This window comes from Mya arenaria, chromosome 2 (genome assembly GCF_026914265.1).
Source record: "Mya arenaria isolate MELC-2E11 chromosome 2, ASM2691426v1".
Lineage (NCBI taxonomy): Eukaryota > Metazoa > Mollusca > Bivalvia > Myida > Myidae > Mya > Mya arenaria.
The window spans coordinates 27,832,671-27,852,396 of NC_069123.1; the positions used below are offsets into that span (position 1 = coordinate 27,832,671).

A 19,726-nucleotide genomic window follows, 5' to 3' on the forward strand; every position below is an offset into this window, starting at 1 on the left:
TGTAATCCCATGAAAGGTCTACATAACCACTTCCTACATACAAAGTTTGGTCATGCAGTGTAATCTCTGACTTATGTTATTCAGATTCAACGTACATTATTCTAATGACCAGTTTTAACTCTGTGGAACCCTGATTAACAAAAAAACAGTATGGCTAGTTTCACAGACATGTACAGGTGCTGTACTCCAGCCGATAGGTATAGAGACACATGCACATATGATAGTGAGTTTCACAGTTAATAATTTAAAATATCTAACTGTATAGTAATAACCATAATGCGATCTTTCATTCAAACTAGCTGATCGATAACCGACGGCCAAAGCAACGTTCAAATACAGTTGGGCATATCAGTTGCCTGTTTCTGTTCATCATAACAGTTTCATTTCAATAATACATTGCTCTTGATATGCAAACAACCCTATAGATCTTTTGTCAATTTACGGATGATGACTGTGCCATCAGAACACAGAAGTATAGAAAGTAATATACACGGTAATAGCTTCAAGTCAAAAATGTATTTCGTAAATAAAGGCCTCCAGCCAAAAAAGCATTTTAAATAGTTTACGATATACAAGTAGCTGGTAATCACCTAATTCGATACTCTTTAGTTTTGTGTTAAGATGTTCATGGAAATAATTTATAAAACCCCTGTCACTAGAGCCGCATTCCTACGGCGTCCAAGAAAAATCAAGATCGCCGAGCACAGTGGGTTCGCCGTTGCAGCGCAGTTAGGTCTCCTACAACCACAGATTCGCCGTGGGTGCGCACAGAGGTCACAGTGCGAACGCAATGGTTATCGGTGGTGCTTGCCCAGCGATCGTACGGCGTTTTCTGATCCGTCCCTGCGTCTCTATCGCGCTTATACGGCGCTTACAATGAGTTATTTTCATAGCGCGCTCTTACAACAAGTGTCAGGGATGTGATTTGTCCACGGATTCGCGGACTGCTTGCCTATATGCAGATCCTAGATTATGCAGACCCTTATGATCTCATTCTTAGACGACGACGGGTGAGGTTTCCAATGCGTTGTAGACTGGGTTCGACCATGGCTGGACGAAGGCAGACGGTTGCAGCATGGTCTCAACTGTTCGAGAGCAACTGGAAGAATGGAGTTCTGGTGGAGATATCGTTTTGTAGGTATTGCAAAACAACACGCATTCATCGCAGTGTGAGCGCCGTGAAAGTGCAGTGCACATGCAGTTATAGCGCGATGACAGCGCAGACAATCGCCAACTAGAATTCCGTAGGAACGCGGTAGAACGTCATCGAGCTCCGTAGAAACGCCAAGGTTGCACTGAGAACGCCTTGACGTCGCTACCTTCATGAAAAATACCAATTTTGCGTGCGATCTCACTGCGCTCTGAGAAATTTAACAACGCCGTGGAATCGCAGTGGCAGCGCGGCTAGGTGTGACAGGGACTTTAGGAGTAAAGAAGAAGCATAGCAAGTCAAAGACTTCCTCCAAGCATGCGAGAGAAAGGATTTTCTCCCAGTCACATCCCAATATTGTGCTTGCAAGAGAACTGCGTTTACTGTTAGACAAATGGAGATATTTACTAGTTGGTGTATTATCTATAATATCAGGTCAGGCTACTGAAAACAACTAAAAACTAGAATGAATACATGTAAGAAAGAAATGAAAAAAAGAAAGACTTTAAACATTGCAGATGACCCATATTGATATAAAGTAAACGCTTATATCTAATACCGTCAGACGTGATGGGATTAAGTGGGTTATGACCTGAAAACACTATTCCGACCATTTTGATTTTAGTTAATGTTAAGGTCAACAATCATGCTCATCTTTTGAAAACGTGTATAAGTTATAAAAACAAATTACAACTAACTAATATGTTTTGCTTAAATGTTGCAAGATTGACCATTGTCTGGTGTTACATTCACAATAGGAACTTATAATGATCTAAAGTAAAGCACAAGTCGTAAGATCCAAAGAGCATAGTATAGATAATTGTGCACATTCCCTTGGTATAGATGTATATGTCCGTTGACACATGTACATTGCTTATCGGATTATTTTCTTACTTTTGATATTATAATTAATATTATTATTATTGTTGTTGTTGTTATTTATATTATCATTATTATGGTTATTGTAATCACTATTATAAACAATGTACACAGATCTGCAGAAAGTTCTTGATGAAACGGAATCCGATAACCGGGTTTTAGATATGTATTGCCGTTGGCAAATAAAAGCCGTTATGACGAATTCAATAATAGAAAATGGCTGGAAAAAGTTCAGAGAAGATTAAATGCATATTTTTTAGTGAATTTCACATAACAGCAGGTCCTAAAATTACTTTTCAGGTAATGCATACTTATGTGTAATTGTTATCTCATTTTTCATGAGTTTGCAATAGTGACCTGGGTATACTGTTTTCAAATAGCTTTAGTTTAACTTATGAATTCCTTAGTTCAGTATTAGCTGTTATCTTAGCGTTAGTGTCAAAATTATGTTTAATTAGAATTTTATACTTATAAATTTCTAAAAATTGACTTGACATTATGTGCAATAAATATGAAATATAGTTCAAAATTATAATATAAACCAGGTTCTATGCAAATGCTTGAAGGTAGCCAGTAACATGTTGCGTTAATTTAATTATCAAAGGCTCAGTCAAACAAAAGAGCCCTGCAGGGCATTGTAAAAAGGCAGCAGGGTGCCGGAAAAGTGCAGCAGTGTTACCTCCCCCTGCTATAAAGGCCTAGCTGGAGCACTGATTATCAGAGATGAAAGAAGATGACATGAAGGTGTAAATTAGAGTCATACAAGTGTGTCTGATAATAACAATTAGGTGGTTGGATTATTGGCTACCAGACAAATCGGCCCCTTACCAAATCGGCCCCTAGTTCAAACTGTTACCTTTTCGGCCCCTTACCAAATCGGCCCCATCACGTAGACGTTTCGGCCCTTGATTACCGAGACGTTTCGGCCCTTATTTTTATTTTATTTTTTTCATTTCTAAATATAAGAAAAAACCAATAATTCATTTTTTTTATTTTAATAGACAAAGCTATACTGTATACATGCATACAAAGGTATAGATAAAAATAGATTTAAAGAAAATATCTGTATATTTGAAAACATGTAAAGATTTCTTCACGAGATATTTTTATAAAACGAAATAGAGTTGAAGAAGAAATATTTAAACTTATTTTTTTTTTTAAATAATCTTTAAATATTAAACACAACTATGTTGCTAATAATATGTATAATGACATGTCCATTGTCTAACATCAGTCTTGACCAAACACCAGATGCCTTTTAAGATGGATATTGATGGATAATGATTTATGAACAGATATTTTATAAGAACTATTATACAGTACATCTTCTTATTAACTACAATTTAATAATAAATAAACAAACACGTGGAAAGAAAGTTATACATTTTATCAAATTCAGTAATTTATATTCAAATCAGGTAAGGATGAAAAAAACTATTATAAATCATACTGGCTTAAAAGGTGTTTTTAGACAGACGGTCTTATGGCGAATTGTCATTCCACAGAGGTATCAGGTATCGGTATTGTGACACTTTGTGTTTACAAGCTTATAAATACGTCTACAAGGATTGTTCCGACTTTCCCAACCGCTAATTCTCACACTTACAGAATAATACCAATCAACTGTAAATAACATTAACAAATTAAAGACAATTATTCATTCACACGTTTTTGAATGTCTTTTTCACGATTCTAGGACATTTGCCCCCCCGGATGTTTGCCCCCCCGGATGTTTGCCCCCCTTTTGGACCATCGCGGACATTTGCCCCCCCCCCCCGCCGTTTTCGAGGGGGCGGACATTTGCCCCCCCCCCCGCCGTTTTCGAGGGGGCGGACATTTGCCCCCCCCCCCCCCCCCCCCCCCCCCGGTTTTATAAGTTTATACCAAGATATTAAAAATATATTAATATATAAAAAAAATGAACATTTTTTTCTTTAACTATTTGTTCAATTTACGTGCAAACTGCCAACCGATTTACACCAGTTTGTATGTTTGTCACTAATTACATATAAATACAGATTACACCGTTCAGGTCACACATGTGACGATGTAGGCTTAGGTAAGACAACAATGTAAATCCTTTTATAATATTTTTATTTCAAATCAGAAGTCATATAGCACATTTATAGCACTCATATATACAAGTATATACAGCAAAAAATACGTTTCTGTTCTCTGAATGGTATGATAAGTAATTCACTAATCAAGATCAAAATAGCACATTCATTTTAGCACATTCATCATATCATATTACCAGGTGATGATGGTCTTGCTGCTTTTCTTCTTCGTGTACGTAAAACTATCAAAGCAAAGCTTTGGTGCGCCTCTACTACTCGTAATGAATTCCATGTTGCTTCGTGGAAGTGAATTGTGAGTTGTAATTTGTGATAGGAAATACGTCCATTATATGAGTCCCGTGTTCTTAGTTTGTATTTTGAGCAAAAGTACGTCACATTTTTCTCGTTAATTATCTCTTCTTTGATATCATGCAAACAGAGGTAAATAGCGCGATCGAGATTGCTTTAATTGTTTCTCATTAATTAACTCTTCTTTGATATCATGCAAACAGAGGTAAATAGCGCGATCGAGATTGCTTTAATTGTTTCTCATTAATTAACACTTCTTTGATATCATGCACACATAGGTAATTAGCGCGATCGGGATTGCTTTAATTGTAGTGTTGGATCGCACTTTAATACAAACACATGTTTGGTGTTGATAGTTTGTAAGATTATTAAAGTTATCGCAAATGTCCGCCCCATCGAAAATGGAGGGGGGGCAAATGTCCGCCCCCTCGAACATTGAGGGGGGGCAAATGTCCGCCCCCTCGAAAACGGCGGGGGGGGCAAATGTCCGCCATGGTCCAAAAGGGGGGCAAACATCCGGGGGGGGCAAATGTCCGGGGGGGCAAATGTCCGTTTACCCTTTTTCACACCCACAACACTTACAGTTTGCCTTGCAAAGAACGCATGGTTCAAAGACAATTTTTTTTTGAAGTCTTTAATGATCAATTAATAATTAACAGTTATAACAAATAAACTTTCTTAGATTTTCTAACATTTTATATTAAAAATCAGGGTTAATAGTTATTTAGATTTTAATTATATTTTTTAAATCAGTCATATCATTGTTTTTCATGCATATTTGTCTATTTGTAAATTTAAATATGTTATTTACAACTTAATTACAGATCTCATTTACATTTATAAGAAGACCTACAATGTTTTACTTTATACTCGAGATAAAAAATAAAATAAAATTAAGGGGCCGAAATGTCTCTGTTGAAAATCACTAAGGGGCCGAAACGTCTCGAGTCATTTTAATTAAGGGGACGAAATGGCAGGGCCGAAACGTCTTAGGGGCCGATTTGGTAGTAGGCCGATTTGGTAAGGGGCCGATTTGTCTTGATCCCGGATTATTGACATATGGCTTTAAGTGATTGTGTTGTATGGGTATAACTAGTGTTTTAACCAGGTTCTTAAAAAAGGACAGGGTGATTAATGAGAAAAAGGGTACATTGTGTAGGAAAAATTTAAAGAAATTTAACATCATAAGTTTCACAGAATTTGTTAGGAACTGTGCTGAAATGAAGTACACAAAGTATTAGTTGGATTCAACTGCCAAATATGTCAAGTTTGTATGAATTTACAATACTATTTTAAGTTTAAAAAATATTATTTGGATTCAACTGCCAAATATGTCAAGTTTGTATGAATTTACAATACCATTTTAAGTTTTAAAAAAATATTATTTTGAGCATTTAATTCTATGAAGGCAGGAGGTTGCATAGTTGGTCTTCATGAGGGCAAAAGGTTTCATACTAAAAAAGGACAGGGTGTAGCACCCTTTCATAACATCTTAGCTAAAACACTTAATGCAGCTTAAGGAGAAATTGTATTTTTCTATTTGCAGGTGCCGGAGGGTTATGTGTCTAAGGACTACTTCGATGCAGTTCAGTCATACATAATAACAAAACCAGAGTTGCAAAGAAGATTAATAACGGTGTAAGTTTATAATTTTAAGTTTTAACATAATTAACTTTCTAAATATTCCACCATACCAATGTGGGATTTTTTACAATATATATAAGTAACATAATATCAGTAACAAGCTGTGCACTAAATTCATGTTTATAAGGGTCACACCAGGGTTTTAATCTTTATCCCCCACATACTAATCCCTTATTTTCTGGGAATTCTTGGTTAATGTGTGCATAAACTATAAAGTAAATACATAAAACAATCTGGTAGAAATCCGTTTATGATAGCCATGAATAAATTATTTAGTTTTGTATATTGAAATAATATGCTATGGCCTTTCTTCTTTGTTTGCAGGAACTCCCTGGGGTTGAAGATTGTTGGTTGCCCGGTCTCGATACAGAATAATAAGTATGACAGGAATGCCCTGATATTCAACTGTTGTTTCGTGTTTGACAGCACTGCGCGCACTTCCAGATATGAACCAGTGGTGAAGAAGTTAGCATCCTATCTAACTCAGCTCGAGGTACATGTAATATAGATAGAGGATAGTTGTGTGCTTTAGTGTGTGATTACGATTTATTTCATTGGGTGTGGACCGACACCTATACTTCTTGCATGTCATTGCCGAGTGAATTATACACTTATGGTATTCATGAGGTGAAATTTATTGCAATTAACCCCTTTTTAGCTCGACTATTTGAAGAATGAGGAGAGCAATACTACTCGTACTGGCGTCTGCGTCACACCTAGGTTAAGGTTTTGCTTGCAAGCACCTTTAAGTCATAATCTCAGTAAATACATCATTTATTGCATTGAAACTTCTGATATGTATTCCCAACTATCTTTCATACTAAATTAATGAAGTAAGATAACAGTTTTTTAATATAATGCAAATTATGGGCCTTTATTATTTGACTTAGAAATTCTGGTTAAGGTTTTGCATGTAAGCACACATAGGTAAATATCTCAGCAACTGCTTGAGGTATTGCATTGAGACTTAGTACAATAGTACTCAACCATCCAATCTACTTAAATAACTAAGTAAGATAACTCTAGTTGGCATTAAATTCAAATAATGGACCCTTTTTTATTTGACATAGAAATTCTTGTTCAGGTTTTACATGTTACCACTTTAAGTCAATACCACAGCAAATGTATCATGTACGATATGTATTGCATTCAAACTTTACACACAGGCTCCGAACCATTTCACCTTCTTATTTAATCAAGTAAGATAACTCTATTTTCCATATTATATAATTTTTGCCCCTTTATTATGTGACTTAGAAATTTTTGTTAAGGTCTTGCATGTTAGCACACATAGGATAATATCTCGGCAAACACATAATGTATTGCATTGAGACTTTATACAATGGTATTCAACCACGCAACTTACTTGAATACGGGTAACCAAGTTAGATAACTGTTTTTTGCAAATAATGGCCCTTCATTATTAGACTCAGAAATTCTGTTTAAAATGTTGCATGTAATCTAATCTAACAGTGATCCATGCATGTTTTGCCAAAACTTTTCAATCCTTACACTGAAAAGCGGGGGAATAGTCGAGCGCGCTGTCTCTGTGACAGCTCTTGTTTATTATGTCCATAAAAAAGTAAATATGGAAAAAAAGTTTATGTGACACATGCTTCCAGAACAGTCCTTATATACAGCATCTTTTGAACATGCTTCTTTGCAGCTAGAGAGCAGTATCCTGTCAGAGGAAAGTAAGAAAAGTCAGATCCCTGCCCTGCTGTCCGACATACTGAACAGTCTCAACCAGACAGGCAGCTGCAGCCTGTGTTTGAGTAAGTATTGAAAAGGTAATTTCAAGGTAAATGGTCTTTTGCTGTAGATGACATTTTGTCTGAAAATGTGTTGTCATTAGAAGTTATCCAGATTTGAAGAAAAACTACGCGATATTTTCTCTTGTTGCATTTAAAGCTTTTTGTCTGTCTAATTCTCATGCAAATAGTGTCTCTGTCTAAGACCTGTCATGCAAAAAGTCACTCTTCTATGACATATCTTGCAATTAGTCTCTCATTTTAAGACAGGTCATGCAAATAGTCACTCTTTCTTAAACAGGTCATGCAAAAAGTCACTCTTTCTAAGACAAGGTCATGCAAATAGTCACTCTTTCTAAGACATGTCATGCTAATAGCCACTTCTATGACATGTCAGGCAAATAGTCACCTTTTCTACAACATGTCATTCAAATAGTCACTCTTTCTTTGATATGTTGTAGAAAGTGTGACTGTTTGCCATGCATAACGTCAGTCTGTATTAGACATAACATGCAAATAGCAATGGTGTTCCCATGTTACTACTGGTCCTTGTAGTGGTTACATTTTGGAAATATTTTTCCTCAGATTCCAGCTGTACAGTTCACCTTAAGGTGTCACCACAGATAGAAGACCCAAAGCCCGTGCAGGATCATGATGTGCCCATGTTTCTGTCAGATTTCTCCAGGTTCACACACACTCACTGGGACCTGACCACTCAACAGGTGCTTTATTTATTACAAGTTCATTATATAACTTTGATATACGGTGAAATCATTTATATTCGTAGGCTTGCAGGGTTCTCAATAAGTTTCGGTTGAACCGTCTCAAATAGTAAAGTAAGCGACCAGCTTCTACTTATTCTACTTCAAAATCATTTAGTTTTCAAGATTTGAACCGGCCCAAACGCCATTTGAACCGTCCATTTTGGCCGGCAGCCGGTTCTTATTGAAAACTCTGGGCTTGAAATTTTGTGTTTGTTTTTTTAGACCATTTTGTTAGTACTTAAATGCGTGGATTTCTTTTTTTTTAGTAAGAACAACATATAATTGAGACTGGGATCCTAAATTGTCAGCAAAATCACAACAGGCTGATCTCGTGCTATGTTTTATCTACATCACATGGTGTATGACACTTGCCGTAAAAGGACAATATGCCAGTTAGTGCAGATAGCCATGTCATTTATCGCTTGATTGATAGTTTAAGGGTCATAAATAATGATTCACCCACATAAAAGATATAAAAAAGTGGAGCCATTGAATGCCAATTAAGTGTTTTTGCAAACTGCCTAAACACAGTAAGGGTGTGTGATTCAGTATAGACAATCATAAAAGATAGAAACTACATGTACTGTAAATGTGCCCATATACAGTTCTCATGTTCATAGTGCTTAGTATTGTACCCCTTGATTATAATTATTTATGTAAAGTTTAAAATCACCTATATGTAACTGTAAGATAAAAAGTTAGAAGAATTTTGTCTCTTCCAGGCAGATAAAAGATCATCACATTTATTTGACAAACAAAAATTCACAGTCATGAGGGGATGTATACATTGGTGAATGTATATAGCTACAATGTAGAGTTAACTTAACACTGATTGTCAGGGCTTCTAAAAGTTTTAACTCCCAATCCGGGGATGTGTAAATGACAAACTCTGTTTCTGTATTACAATTTCTACATTTTTTACTGATTTAGCCATTTTGGACAGAAATTGGAAAAAAATGAACGATTTTCGGACCTACTATTTTAGCCATTTTCTGCCACTGAAATCAGTCTGGCAAAGCTGAAATAATTTTGGCAAAGTCAAAATCAGTCTTGACAGACAAATTGTCGGTTTTTAGAATCCCTGCTTATCGATCATATGCGGGCTATCGTCTCCTATGGTCGAGGTGATGGATATTTGTGACAAGCATTGTCAGTTTCTCACAGACCATGACTGATGGTCAAATTTTGCGGAATTAAAAAGTTTGCTGAATATGGAATAATAGTTCTTTTTTAGTGCGCAGGGTTTTCAAAGAGACACCCACCTGGCAGGGCTTATATGGCATTTATTGTATTTGTTTGGAAAATAGGTTTCAGATATTTGGCTATTACAACAAAGCTCAAGGATTTATAGTCTCAGTCATCGAAATTAGACTTTTGGATGAACAAGCCCTGCGATATTAAATTCAGAATTTGAGCAAGCCCAAAAGACATTTTACCAGTGCAGGGCTTGCGGGCTTGTGCTAATTTCGACCACTGTAGTCCATATAATTGTACCTTTGAAATTGAATTATTTCTTTGTTTTCCTAGGTATTACAGTACATTGATGGCTACAACCATGTGGCAAAGATAGCTGCAGAAGCTGACATAGAAATCAACCTGGTCAAGGCCTGTCTGCAAAACCTCTTGTAAGTTTGTCTGTTTGTTTTCAAAAAAAGATATGACGAATGTGCATACTTAGTTTGGATACTCTATACCAAGTTGTTAAAAAAGTCAAGATATTGTTATAGTCTTTTGACTATGTGTGCATTTGTACTATCTATTTCAAGTTGTTAAAAAAGGTCAAAATATTGCTACAGTCTTTTGACTGTGGTCGCAACTGTACTATCTATTTCAAGTTGTTTAAAAAGGTCAAAATATTGTTACAGTCTTTCGACTGTGGTCGCAACTGTACTTTACTGTAGATGAGTTGATCTATGAAATGAAAGGTATTTGATTTTTACCATTATCTATTAGTTTTTGTTTTTTTGAACAGATCAGATGAGAAATAGCTAAGGGCTATTCCAGTAAAACATATGTCCAACCCCAGGAAGGCACAAAATGGACAATCCCCCTTCAGAAGTTTATTTGATGAGAAAAGAACCCCCTTTAGAATATTTTCTGAGCAAATTCGGACCCCCTTGAGAAGTTTATTTTTTTATACGTCTATATGCAAAGATTATTTGCAATTACTCTTTTGTTACTCTTTGATCAGGTGAGCTATATAGGACCTTATAGCTCACCCTAGTTTCTAAGCCAATCATCATTATTTGGGGACTATACTATAGCCACCACTATTCTATGTTTACCATTGATTGGGGATCGCTCAAGTACAAGCTACTCCTGCAGCTGTAATATATCATTTTCACAATTCAATAGCAGTATTTACGGAACATTTTTTTCAAAGTTCACAAAAAAAGAGAGTGGATTCTCATCATTTAATACATGGGTGAAAGTGTTTGAAACTGAAAAGCCCGAAATAGCCATGGGAAACCGCATGGATGAAAAACAAAATCATGTATTAATGCAACAAAGTCTACAAGTACAAAAAAAATCGGCAGCACTTCCCCATAGGACAGAGCCAAATTTGATTTATATAATACTGTTGCATGACTTTTAAATAGGAGTTGGACAAGACAGAAATAGAAAAGGCTTGGTCTAGTATTTCTGACTCATAATTGGCTAGTGCCCGTGTTCAGAAATACCACCTTTTCCCAGTTAGATAGACAATAAAACTCTGTTACCTGTTATCCCAGTCTTCTGATTAGATCATGCAAATTCTGATGTTTGCTTTATTGTTTAAATCCTATGCATATATGCCTCTACAAATTCACTAGACATATACATTATTGACAGTCCGCAAGACACCATTCTCCGTTTCTGGTTAAAAAATTCTCTGTTATTCAGTCATTCTATAGTTATTTATAGCAACTTCCGAAACTTTGAAAAATCATTAAAAAATGACGGAAAAACTAAACAGATTGTGTTGACAGAACTTTTCCTATATAGATCTATATGTTGGAAAAAAGATGTGGACAGAAGATCGGAACTGACCGAGAATGTACGATTTACGATAACGGCAAGAACGGTGGATAACGGCAAGAAACTTTCACCCATGTAATTATATACAACCTAAAAATAACTTGTGGTCAAAATGTTAAGGGGACGAAACATTCGGATTTATAACATTTACGCAATACGTACAAATTATGATTTCTAATAAAATTCTAGACAACTGTTGTCAATTTGGTATACTTACCACGAAACGTATCCACACATGCGGCGCAACTATTGGTTTCTAGCCAATTTTGTAGGTTAGTCTTCGACCACGACTTTACAAATTCTGGCGCCTCCGCCATCTTGTTGTCAAGGGACGCAACTTCTTCTGATTTTCGGTACCGCGGAACCGACTCGTAATATCGCGAAAATTTGTATCCAAACCAATTCTGTACACGACGTTCGGTAAAATATGTTATATGGATAAAAAAAAACCGGTATTTCACCATCGGGCAGTGAATATTAATGAGCAGATACGGTCAGAAGCAAAAAAGAAAATGACGCCCCCCTATAGAAGCGAAATTGGACTTATCACCACCCCCTACAGTAGCAAATTAAGAAAAAGACCTACCCCCTACAGAATTTCTTTATTTTGCCGTCCTGGGGTGGGACATATGTTTAACTGGAATAGCCCTAAGCACAAAAACTTGGCCATTACTCTAAATCTGTTATAGATGTTAACATGAAACTTGGTACACTGTGAGATTATTTAGCAAGTTTCACTACTGTGGCTTTTGGTATGCTGTCACCAAGTTAGAAGTCAAGATTCAAATTGGCAGAATTTTTTGTTTAAGGTGTGAAAGGTTAACATTTCTGTTTTGTAAGTGTTATGGCATGAAGGAATAGATATTTTCATTGATACCATTTCACAATTCGCAGCAAAAATATTTTACTGTTTAAACAGTATTTACATTGTAACTTTTGTTTTCCCGAGGTGAACTTTTGAGGCAAAACTATCTGTGAAATGGAGTAACTGGCGGTATCTGAGAAAACATTTTTTGAGTGATGATTGACTTTATAAATTAAATTTGCTATTAATGATTATCATCTCTTTTCAGGCATATTGATGTGATAACAATGATCTCAGTTTTTCAGGTAAGGTTATACATGAAGTTATATATAAACAAATACGATGTTAAATTCTTGATTTACATTTAATTTAAGTTTGAAGGTAGGACTCCACTTGCTATCGATTATCGAATCGATTCAGAGCAAGCCTTTCGATTTACTAACAGACAATAATCGAAAGTTCATAATATCATTTGGGAAGACATTCTTTATACAAAGTATCATCATGATCATTTCAATGGTGAGTCAGTAAGTGGTCAGTCTTCATTTCACGTCCTCGCATGTTGAACATGAAAGGTTGGCTACAAGAGCCATGCCTGTAGAGCTTAGGCCTTCATGGGCCTCTTGTTTTGTTTTGTTGGCACATTTCGTGTGAATATTGAATGAAATGTATGGGTGAATATTTTTCCAGTTTATATTGGATTTTCAATTTTTCGATAGGTTCGAGAAGTCAATTCTAACCTGAAACTATATTGACTGTGATGTCTTAAATGTGGAACTGTTTTTGTAAAGCCTCCATAATCTGTATAATGTTCATGTTCTCAGTATTCCAACATGTACACGACGACCAGCCAGCTCCAACAACTAGCTGATGACCCTATATTACAAGAGGAGTGCCTGCAATATGTGGCCTCAAAAAGTAAGCTTAATCAAAAGAGAGGCTGGTTATACCCCCAACAAACGAACTTTGAAGGGGGTATATTGGAGTCACCCTGTGGTCAGTTGGTTTGACTGTCGTCCGTTGCAATTGACCTTGTCCGGAGTATAGCTTAAAAACTACTTGATGGAATTGGATTAAACTTCATACAATGGTAAAGCACAATGAGAGGAAGTGCAGTGTTCAAGAACCATAACTCTACTTTAGCTAATTACTGAGTTATTGCTCTTTATTTGTTTTTGTTTACTATCAAATATTTTGCCAGACATTAACTAGCAAACTTCTAGATGGAATTTATTAAAACGTAATACAATGGTAAAGCACAATGAGAGAAAGTGCAGTGCACAAGAACCATAACTCTGTTTCAGCTAATTACAGAGTTACTGCCCTTTGTTACTTTTTTCTTGTCCGGAGCATAACTTGAAAACTATTGGATGGAATTTAATAAAATTTGATACAGTGATAGATCATAATGAGAGGGAGTTCAGTGTACAGAAACTGCAATTCTATTTCAGCTTATTACAGAGTTACTGCCATTTGTTACTTTTCTTGTTTTAACAGTATTTATAATATGCTTTCAGGTGGTTAATAGACAATTATTAGTGAAATTAAAATAATATTTCATTGTCTCAAGCATTGTAAATATCAATATGATATTTTTCACTGTTTTGAAACTTGAACTCTCGGTTCCAAACCAAACTTCAGTGCACACAGGGCTTGGATACAAATTTAGTGACATCATTTTTCCAAACAGACGTTTTGTTCACATTCATTTTGATGGGATTTCTGAAAAACAACAACATTGACTGTAAATTGATAGACTTTTTAGGCAAAACATAAACAGAACAAATGTTTGTTGAAGTGTAAGATCGTAAAATATTTAATCTAGTGAACACTAAGTTAAACTAGCTTTTGGTGTTCACTTTGTGGGTAAAATTTACCAAACATTAACATTAACATATTCTAAGTGCCTGCATTTAATTGAACAAGCGAAAATAACTCTGTATTTTTTAATGTAACCACTGCATATCACACTGTTGCTTAGCTGAGTTTAAATGCAGAAGTTATTCAACATATGTTTTGTTGGTGCAAGGCTCAAAGGGCTGCATTAAACATGGATCAACATTGGCTTAAGTTTCGAAAATTTACCTATTTTGGACCCTATTAATAGACCTGGTGATCCATAATAAGGCAATGTATAAAAAAGAATCATACTTGTGTTACAGGTCACGTGAAACCAGCATTCCGCAATGTGTTCATGCTATATGCCAGTTTGACTCAGGGTTTAACAGTTCGAGACTTGTGTATGAGATTTAACCCACATAACCTCAAGGTCGATGAAAAGTAAGTTATATTTATATTTTATGATAAAACAGGTCATACATAAAACCAGGCCCCGATTTCTCGAAACTTCTTAAGCTTAACAGGCTTAAGTCACTTATTTCAATTAGCTAAAATACATACTTAAATTGAACTTTTATGAAAGGAAAATGGTTTATTGTGGTAATAATAAATGCAATTCCTATCTAAAGTATAACAGTTCTTAAAGAAGTTAATATTACGCAAATTCTTGAAAAACAAAAATAGCGAGCTTAGTTTAATCCTGTAATAAGAGACTTAAGAGGTTTCGAGAAATTGGGCCCAGCACTCTGTAATGTGTTTTTGCTATACCCCAGTTTGACTCAGGGACGCACAGTTGAAGGTTTTTGTATGAGGTTTAACCACACAGCCTCTAGGTAAAAAAAGGGAGGTTTTCTGGCCCTATTTTCAAATGTTCTTAAGTGTTTTGAATTGATCATTCTTGATTTGGTCAAGTTAGGTACTTATTGGATAATATATAAAAATTATATACGACGATCATGATGTGAAATATATTGCAATCTTACACTAAAATTAGCAATTATGATTTTTTTCTTGCTTAAAAATTTACAAAAAATCACTGATAATAAAAAATTCATATTTAATTGGAAAATGTCAAAAATTTAAGCCAAATGACAGTATGCTGGATACGCATTTGTTCGTTCTTTCACAGTTAACCAGGTCAAATAATGGGAAAAGCGAAATTATATTTCGATAAACTCGATGTTTCAAATGATGACTTGATCAGGATATTATCCACCATTATTTTTCAACAAACCATATAAAAGCACGAAATGATAAGAAATACCGACTGTTTTCACCCTGCCAGGCGGCTCATCCAGTTTGGTCTGAAGAAGAATCTGATTGGTCGTCTCCATGGTTACCCAGTGAAGTTGCCAAGTGAGACTCGAAGCATTCCAAAGGTGGTGGCCATTAGCAAGTGGCTTAACGGAAACCACAGCTTGGATGAGATCAGCTGTAAATCAGGTTCGTAGCTTCCTGTGTGTGCTTGTTAAGCATTTTAGTTGATAATACAAATTTATATCATAAATGACATCACCATCATGAAATAAGTCATTGTACGGATAATACACTTTTTACATTAGTATGAAACATATACCCACACCAGCAGTATGTGTTTATGCCTTAGTGCAACACATGACACATTTTTAGGGTATTAGGTGTTCAAGCCCAAGAAAAAATGTATTTGTTATTATGCATAAAATAAAGGCAGAAACATATTCTTGTAATGATAAAGTTCACTAAATTTTATTATTAAATAACTTTCTTTACCTTAGTTTATAAATGTTAATAGTTCTATTTTAGTATATTGTATATCCTTCCATTTTACTATATTTAGTAACAAATTTATCAGAGAAAATTAATACAGAAATTGCATTTAATTGCTGTTCAATATATTAAAAATGGATTGGGCAAAAGTTCACTCGACCTTCCCTGACCTCCATCAAATAGTTTGACAGTTGATTGATTACCATTCAATAAGTGTATGTATACCTATAATCCCTATTTCTAATACTCTTCATAAATTAAAAAGAACCCATACTTTTCATGGGTACTACCTATGCTACCTATGCAGCATTTTAGACTGCATTATTTTTCCTAGATTGAAAACTTTGAGATAACGATTAGAATTCTCTAGCTATCAATAGTCTTTGTAGCGTTTTCAGGGTAAAATCGGGCTGAAACTGATATCCATAAAAATTCTTTGAAAATGACAGCGATTTCAGTGTTAAAACTGGCTGAAACAAATATCCACAAAAATTCAATGAAAATGACAGCGATTTCAGTGTTAAAACTGGCTGAAACAAATATCCACAAAAATTCAATGAAAATGACAGCGATTTCAGTGTTAAAGCTGAAACCGATATCCTTTTAAAATGACAGAACTTCTGTATTTTTCAGGGTACACTTACAAAGAGTTGGATGAGATGATTGACAATGATCCCAGTATTGTTGTCTGCTGGAAGTGAGGTGTGTAGCTGGGCTTGTTTTAATGTGCTGTCGAGGACAACCAGTTAACCCAGTGTAAGCAAGCTGTGACATGGAAGTCATCAAAGTGAGCCTTTTGAACAATCACACTCAGATTTTTGTGGAAGGTAACTTACATAACAAACCATGCTGTCCAGATTTTGAGCATTTACAGCATTGAACAAGTGCAGGGCGTGTGAGCTAGTGCTAATTACAATTACTAGTGTTTTAGCATATTGCTCAACTTTTGTAAAATTACATGAAACTGTACAGCTTTTCAAAAGCAAATTGAGCTTAATTTTATGACCTGTGCTACTTTTGCTGACTGACTGTGATAATTATAATACACAACATGTACATTCATTTACTGTGTTAAAACTTTCAATTTATTACTTGAGGAGTGTGACAAAGTTTAAAAGAGCAGTTTCAATATGGTCATCCTATCAGAATAGCCATGAATTGCTGCTGTCATGACATTCTCACTTCATTTAGTTGTTGCTTTGAAATGTAATGCCCTACATAAATACTTCATGGATGTAGCATTGTGAAATTTGATTTAACTGTTTTGTGGCTGCCAATATTCTAATGCAGACAGACGGACATCCAATATGCCAAGATCACATTATGGAGTTTCGTTAGTCATTTTTGAGTTTTTTCTTTGTATTTGTTATTCACTATTAAAGTCATTATTGTTTATATATTTTATATCAGAACGAAAACTAAGAGGCAGAGCTTTAACCATGCAATAAATATCGTTTAGGCCAAGTGAATATAAAGATGTGGTTACTGTAACATCATGACAAAAACAAAGTCAGTTAGGTTGGGAAAACATTTTATTTTGGAATGTTATTTTTATGTTTTTGTGTATGGGTATCTTGTTTATATACATACATTTCTTTATTTGGACATTAATGTTTCAAAAAATGAAACACACTACAAGTTAACTTTATACCCATACCCATGTTCAGAGAATAGTGCCATAAGGTTAATATGTTTACTGATATTTAAAAAGAAATGTTTTTAAAAGAAACATTTGGTTTGCACTTAATAATAGGGGTAGTCTGGTAACTGTTACCACAAAATTACTTTTATTTAGCCTTATATACTCAATGATAAAACTATGAAACTGAGTGCTGCAAATAATCGAAAACTAATAAGGAAAGAAAATAGGCACGAAAAAGCAGACGACAGTTTCTTAACTAGCTTTTCATTCCTTTGCTAGTACAGAGATACCTTCTAGTATATTATGAAATCGGTATATGTTTCCTCACTCTCTGACAAGGGGATCTCCCCAAACATTGCTCACGATGGAAGTCACATACTCGGCAAACAATTGACGTTGGAAAGACGTTGTATATTGGTTGAAAATTAAAGTATTTTAGACGTCAGACTCCGACATTGGAACAATGTCGGAATAACAAAGTTGATCCAACGTCGTGGGAACGACCAAAGTTAATGTACATTCATAACATAACAAACAACTCTAGGTATATACAAATTTTATTTCACAACAAACCTATACGTACACAGAAACTGTTAAGTGACAACATTTGATATAATTGATAATATTTTTAATGGCACGTTTAATGAAAATATACATATGTAAGTTTATAAACCATAAAAAAGCATACATCTAAACTGAGTACTTTTAAGTTCAATTGTAAAAAGCGCATCATACAGGCAAACAAGTTTGATTTTCATCGGAATATAAGCATTACTGTCTCTCAGACATAATTAAACCATAACCTATGTTCATGTATATATAAATGTTTTAAAGTAAGTACATTATGATTCCTAATTAATCTAGCATAATCCGCCATTTTTTGGGACAGGCATTTCATTCTGTTTTTTTATATCATATTAAGCAAAGTAAAACAGCATGGATACTGGATAAATCCATGTTAAACATTAATAATTCATGATACATGCTTAATTCATGCTAGAATAAACATCTATGCTACTAAGATACAAAAAAAAGATTTAATCATAACTCATAACATTGAACTAGTTTTGCCTTAATATCGAAAAGGTATTTGCACAAAAGTCAACACAAAAACAATTCAAAAATAGCTTATCATTACATGTAAAAACAAGTGTGCAACATGTTCCAAGAGCTATCGAAGTGTACACGCTAAATAAAAAGCATTGCACTTTTGACAAGATCAGGCATTTGCAAAGTAAGCCACAGCTATTCTTGAAATATATATTTAACAAATATATTGTTAATACTTTGCACAGACTGTGGGTAAAGCATTTTTATGTAATTAGCATATAACCTAACACAAGTCTGCGCTGCTCAGGATATTTTAGATATTCTTCAATTGCTGCCATCTCATCAAGATTTTCCGCCCTCCTTGGCATAACATCACCCAAATCACCTTGCGCAGGAGTTCTGTGGCCTGTCCTACATAATGTTGATAACTTTTGAGGTGTTCTCCGACTACTGCCATCTCATCAAAATTTTCCGCCCTCCTTGGCATAACATCACCGATATCACCCTGCGCAGGAGTTCTGTGGCCTGTCCTACATATTGTCAATAATGGCTGTGACATGTCCGCCATAACAACCAGCACACTTTTATGAAACCCTTCATAAAAAAGAAGATTAAATACATCAAATAGTTATAGAAAAAGAAAACATGGACATGAAAGATTAAATTATGCAATATATAAATTACAATATTTTTGATGAGTAACATGTCAACTTGTATAAATATTAAATAGCCATAATACTATGAAATTATTAATATAATCAGCAGTATAGTTTTTGTGCTTCAGTTGGAGCGCAATATTAAAACCATGCTATTTAAATGCATATAATAAGTGATAATATAAGCAGAATTCAGGAATGTGCATAAATGTCTTGTCGAGCCAAAGGGCTAAATTTCAACCACGCATATTTAAGTTACAAATCTCCTTGAAATGTTCTTGGTACATGCACAAAACAAGTTGTTCTCACCATCAATTGTCCATAACACAAAAAATAAACACTTTAGAATCAATAACTAAAAAACTATTAAAATATTTATCTTGTTTTTCACATACATGTACTTGCTTGAGTCATTG

At 34.9% G+C, this 19,726-nt stretch overlaps 1 protein-coding gene across 1 annotated transcript; it reads left to right on the forward strand.

Annotated features, from left to right (window-relative positions):
- Positions 1-2,230: 2,230 nt before the first annotated feature.
- LOC128223667 (GATOR complex protein NPRL2-like) lies at positions 2,231-19,726 on the forward strand. Its single transcript, XM_052932950.1, has 11 exons — positions 2,231-2,329; positions 5,942-6,033; positions 6,364-6,532; positions 7,706-7,814; positions 8,376-8,512; positions 10,082-10,179; positions 12,646-12,682; positions 13,202-13,295; positions 14,540-14,657; positions 15,502-15,659; positions 16,596-19,726. Exons 1-11 carry the CDS (start codon positions 2,246-2,248, stop codon positions 16,661-16,663), a joined length of 1,164 nt encoding a protein of 387 aa, XP_052788910.1. The 5' UTR covers positions 2,231-2,245; the 3' UTR covers positions 16,664-19,726.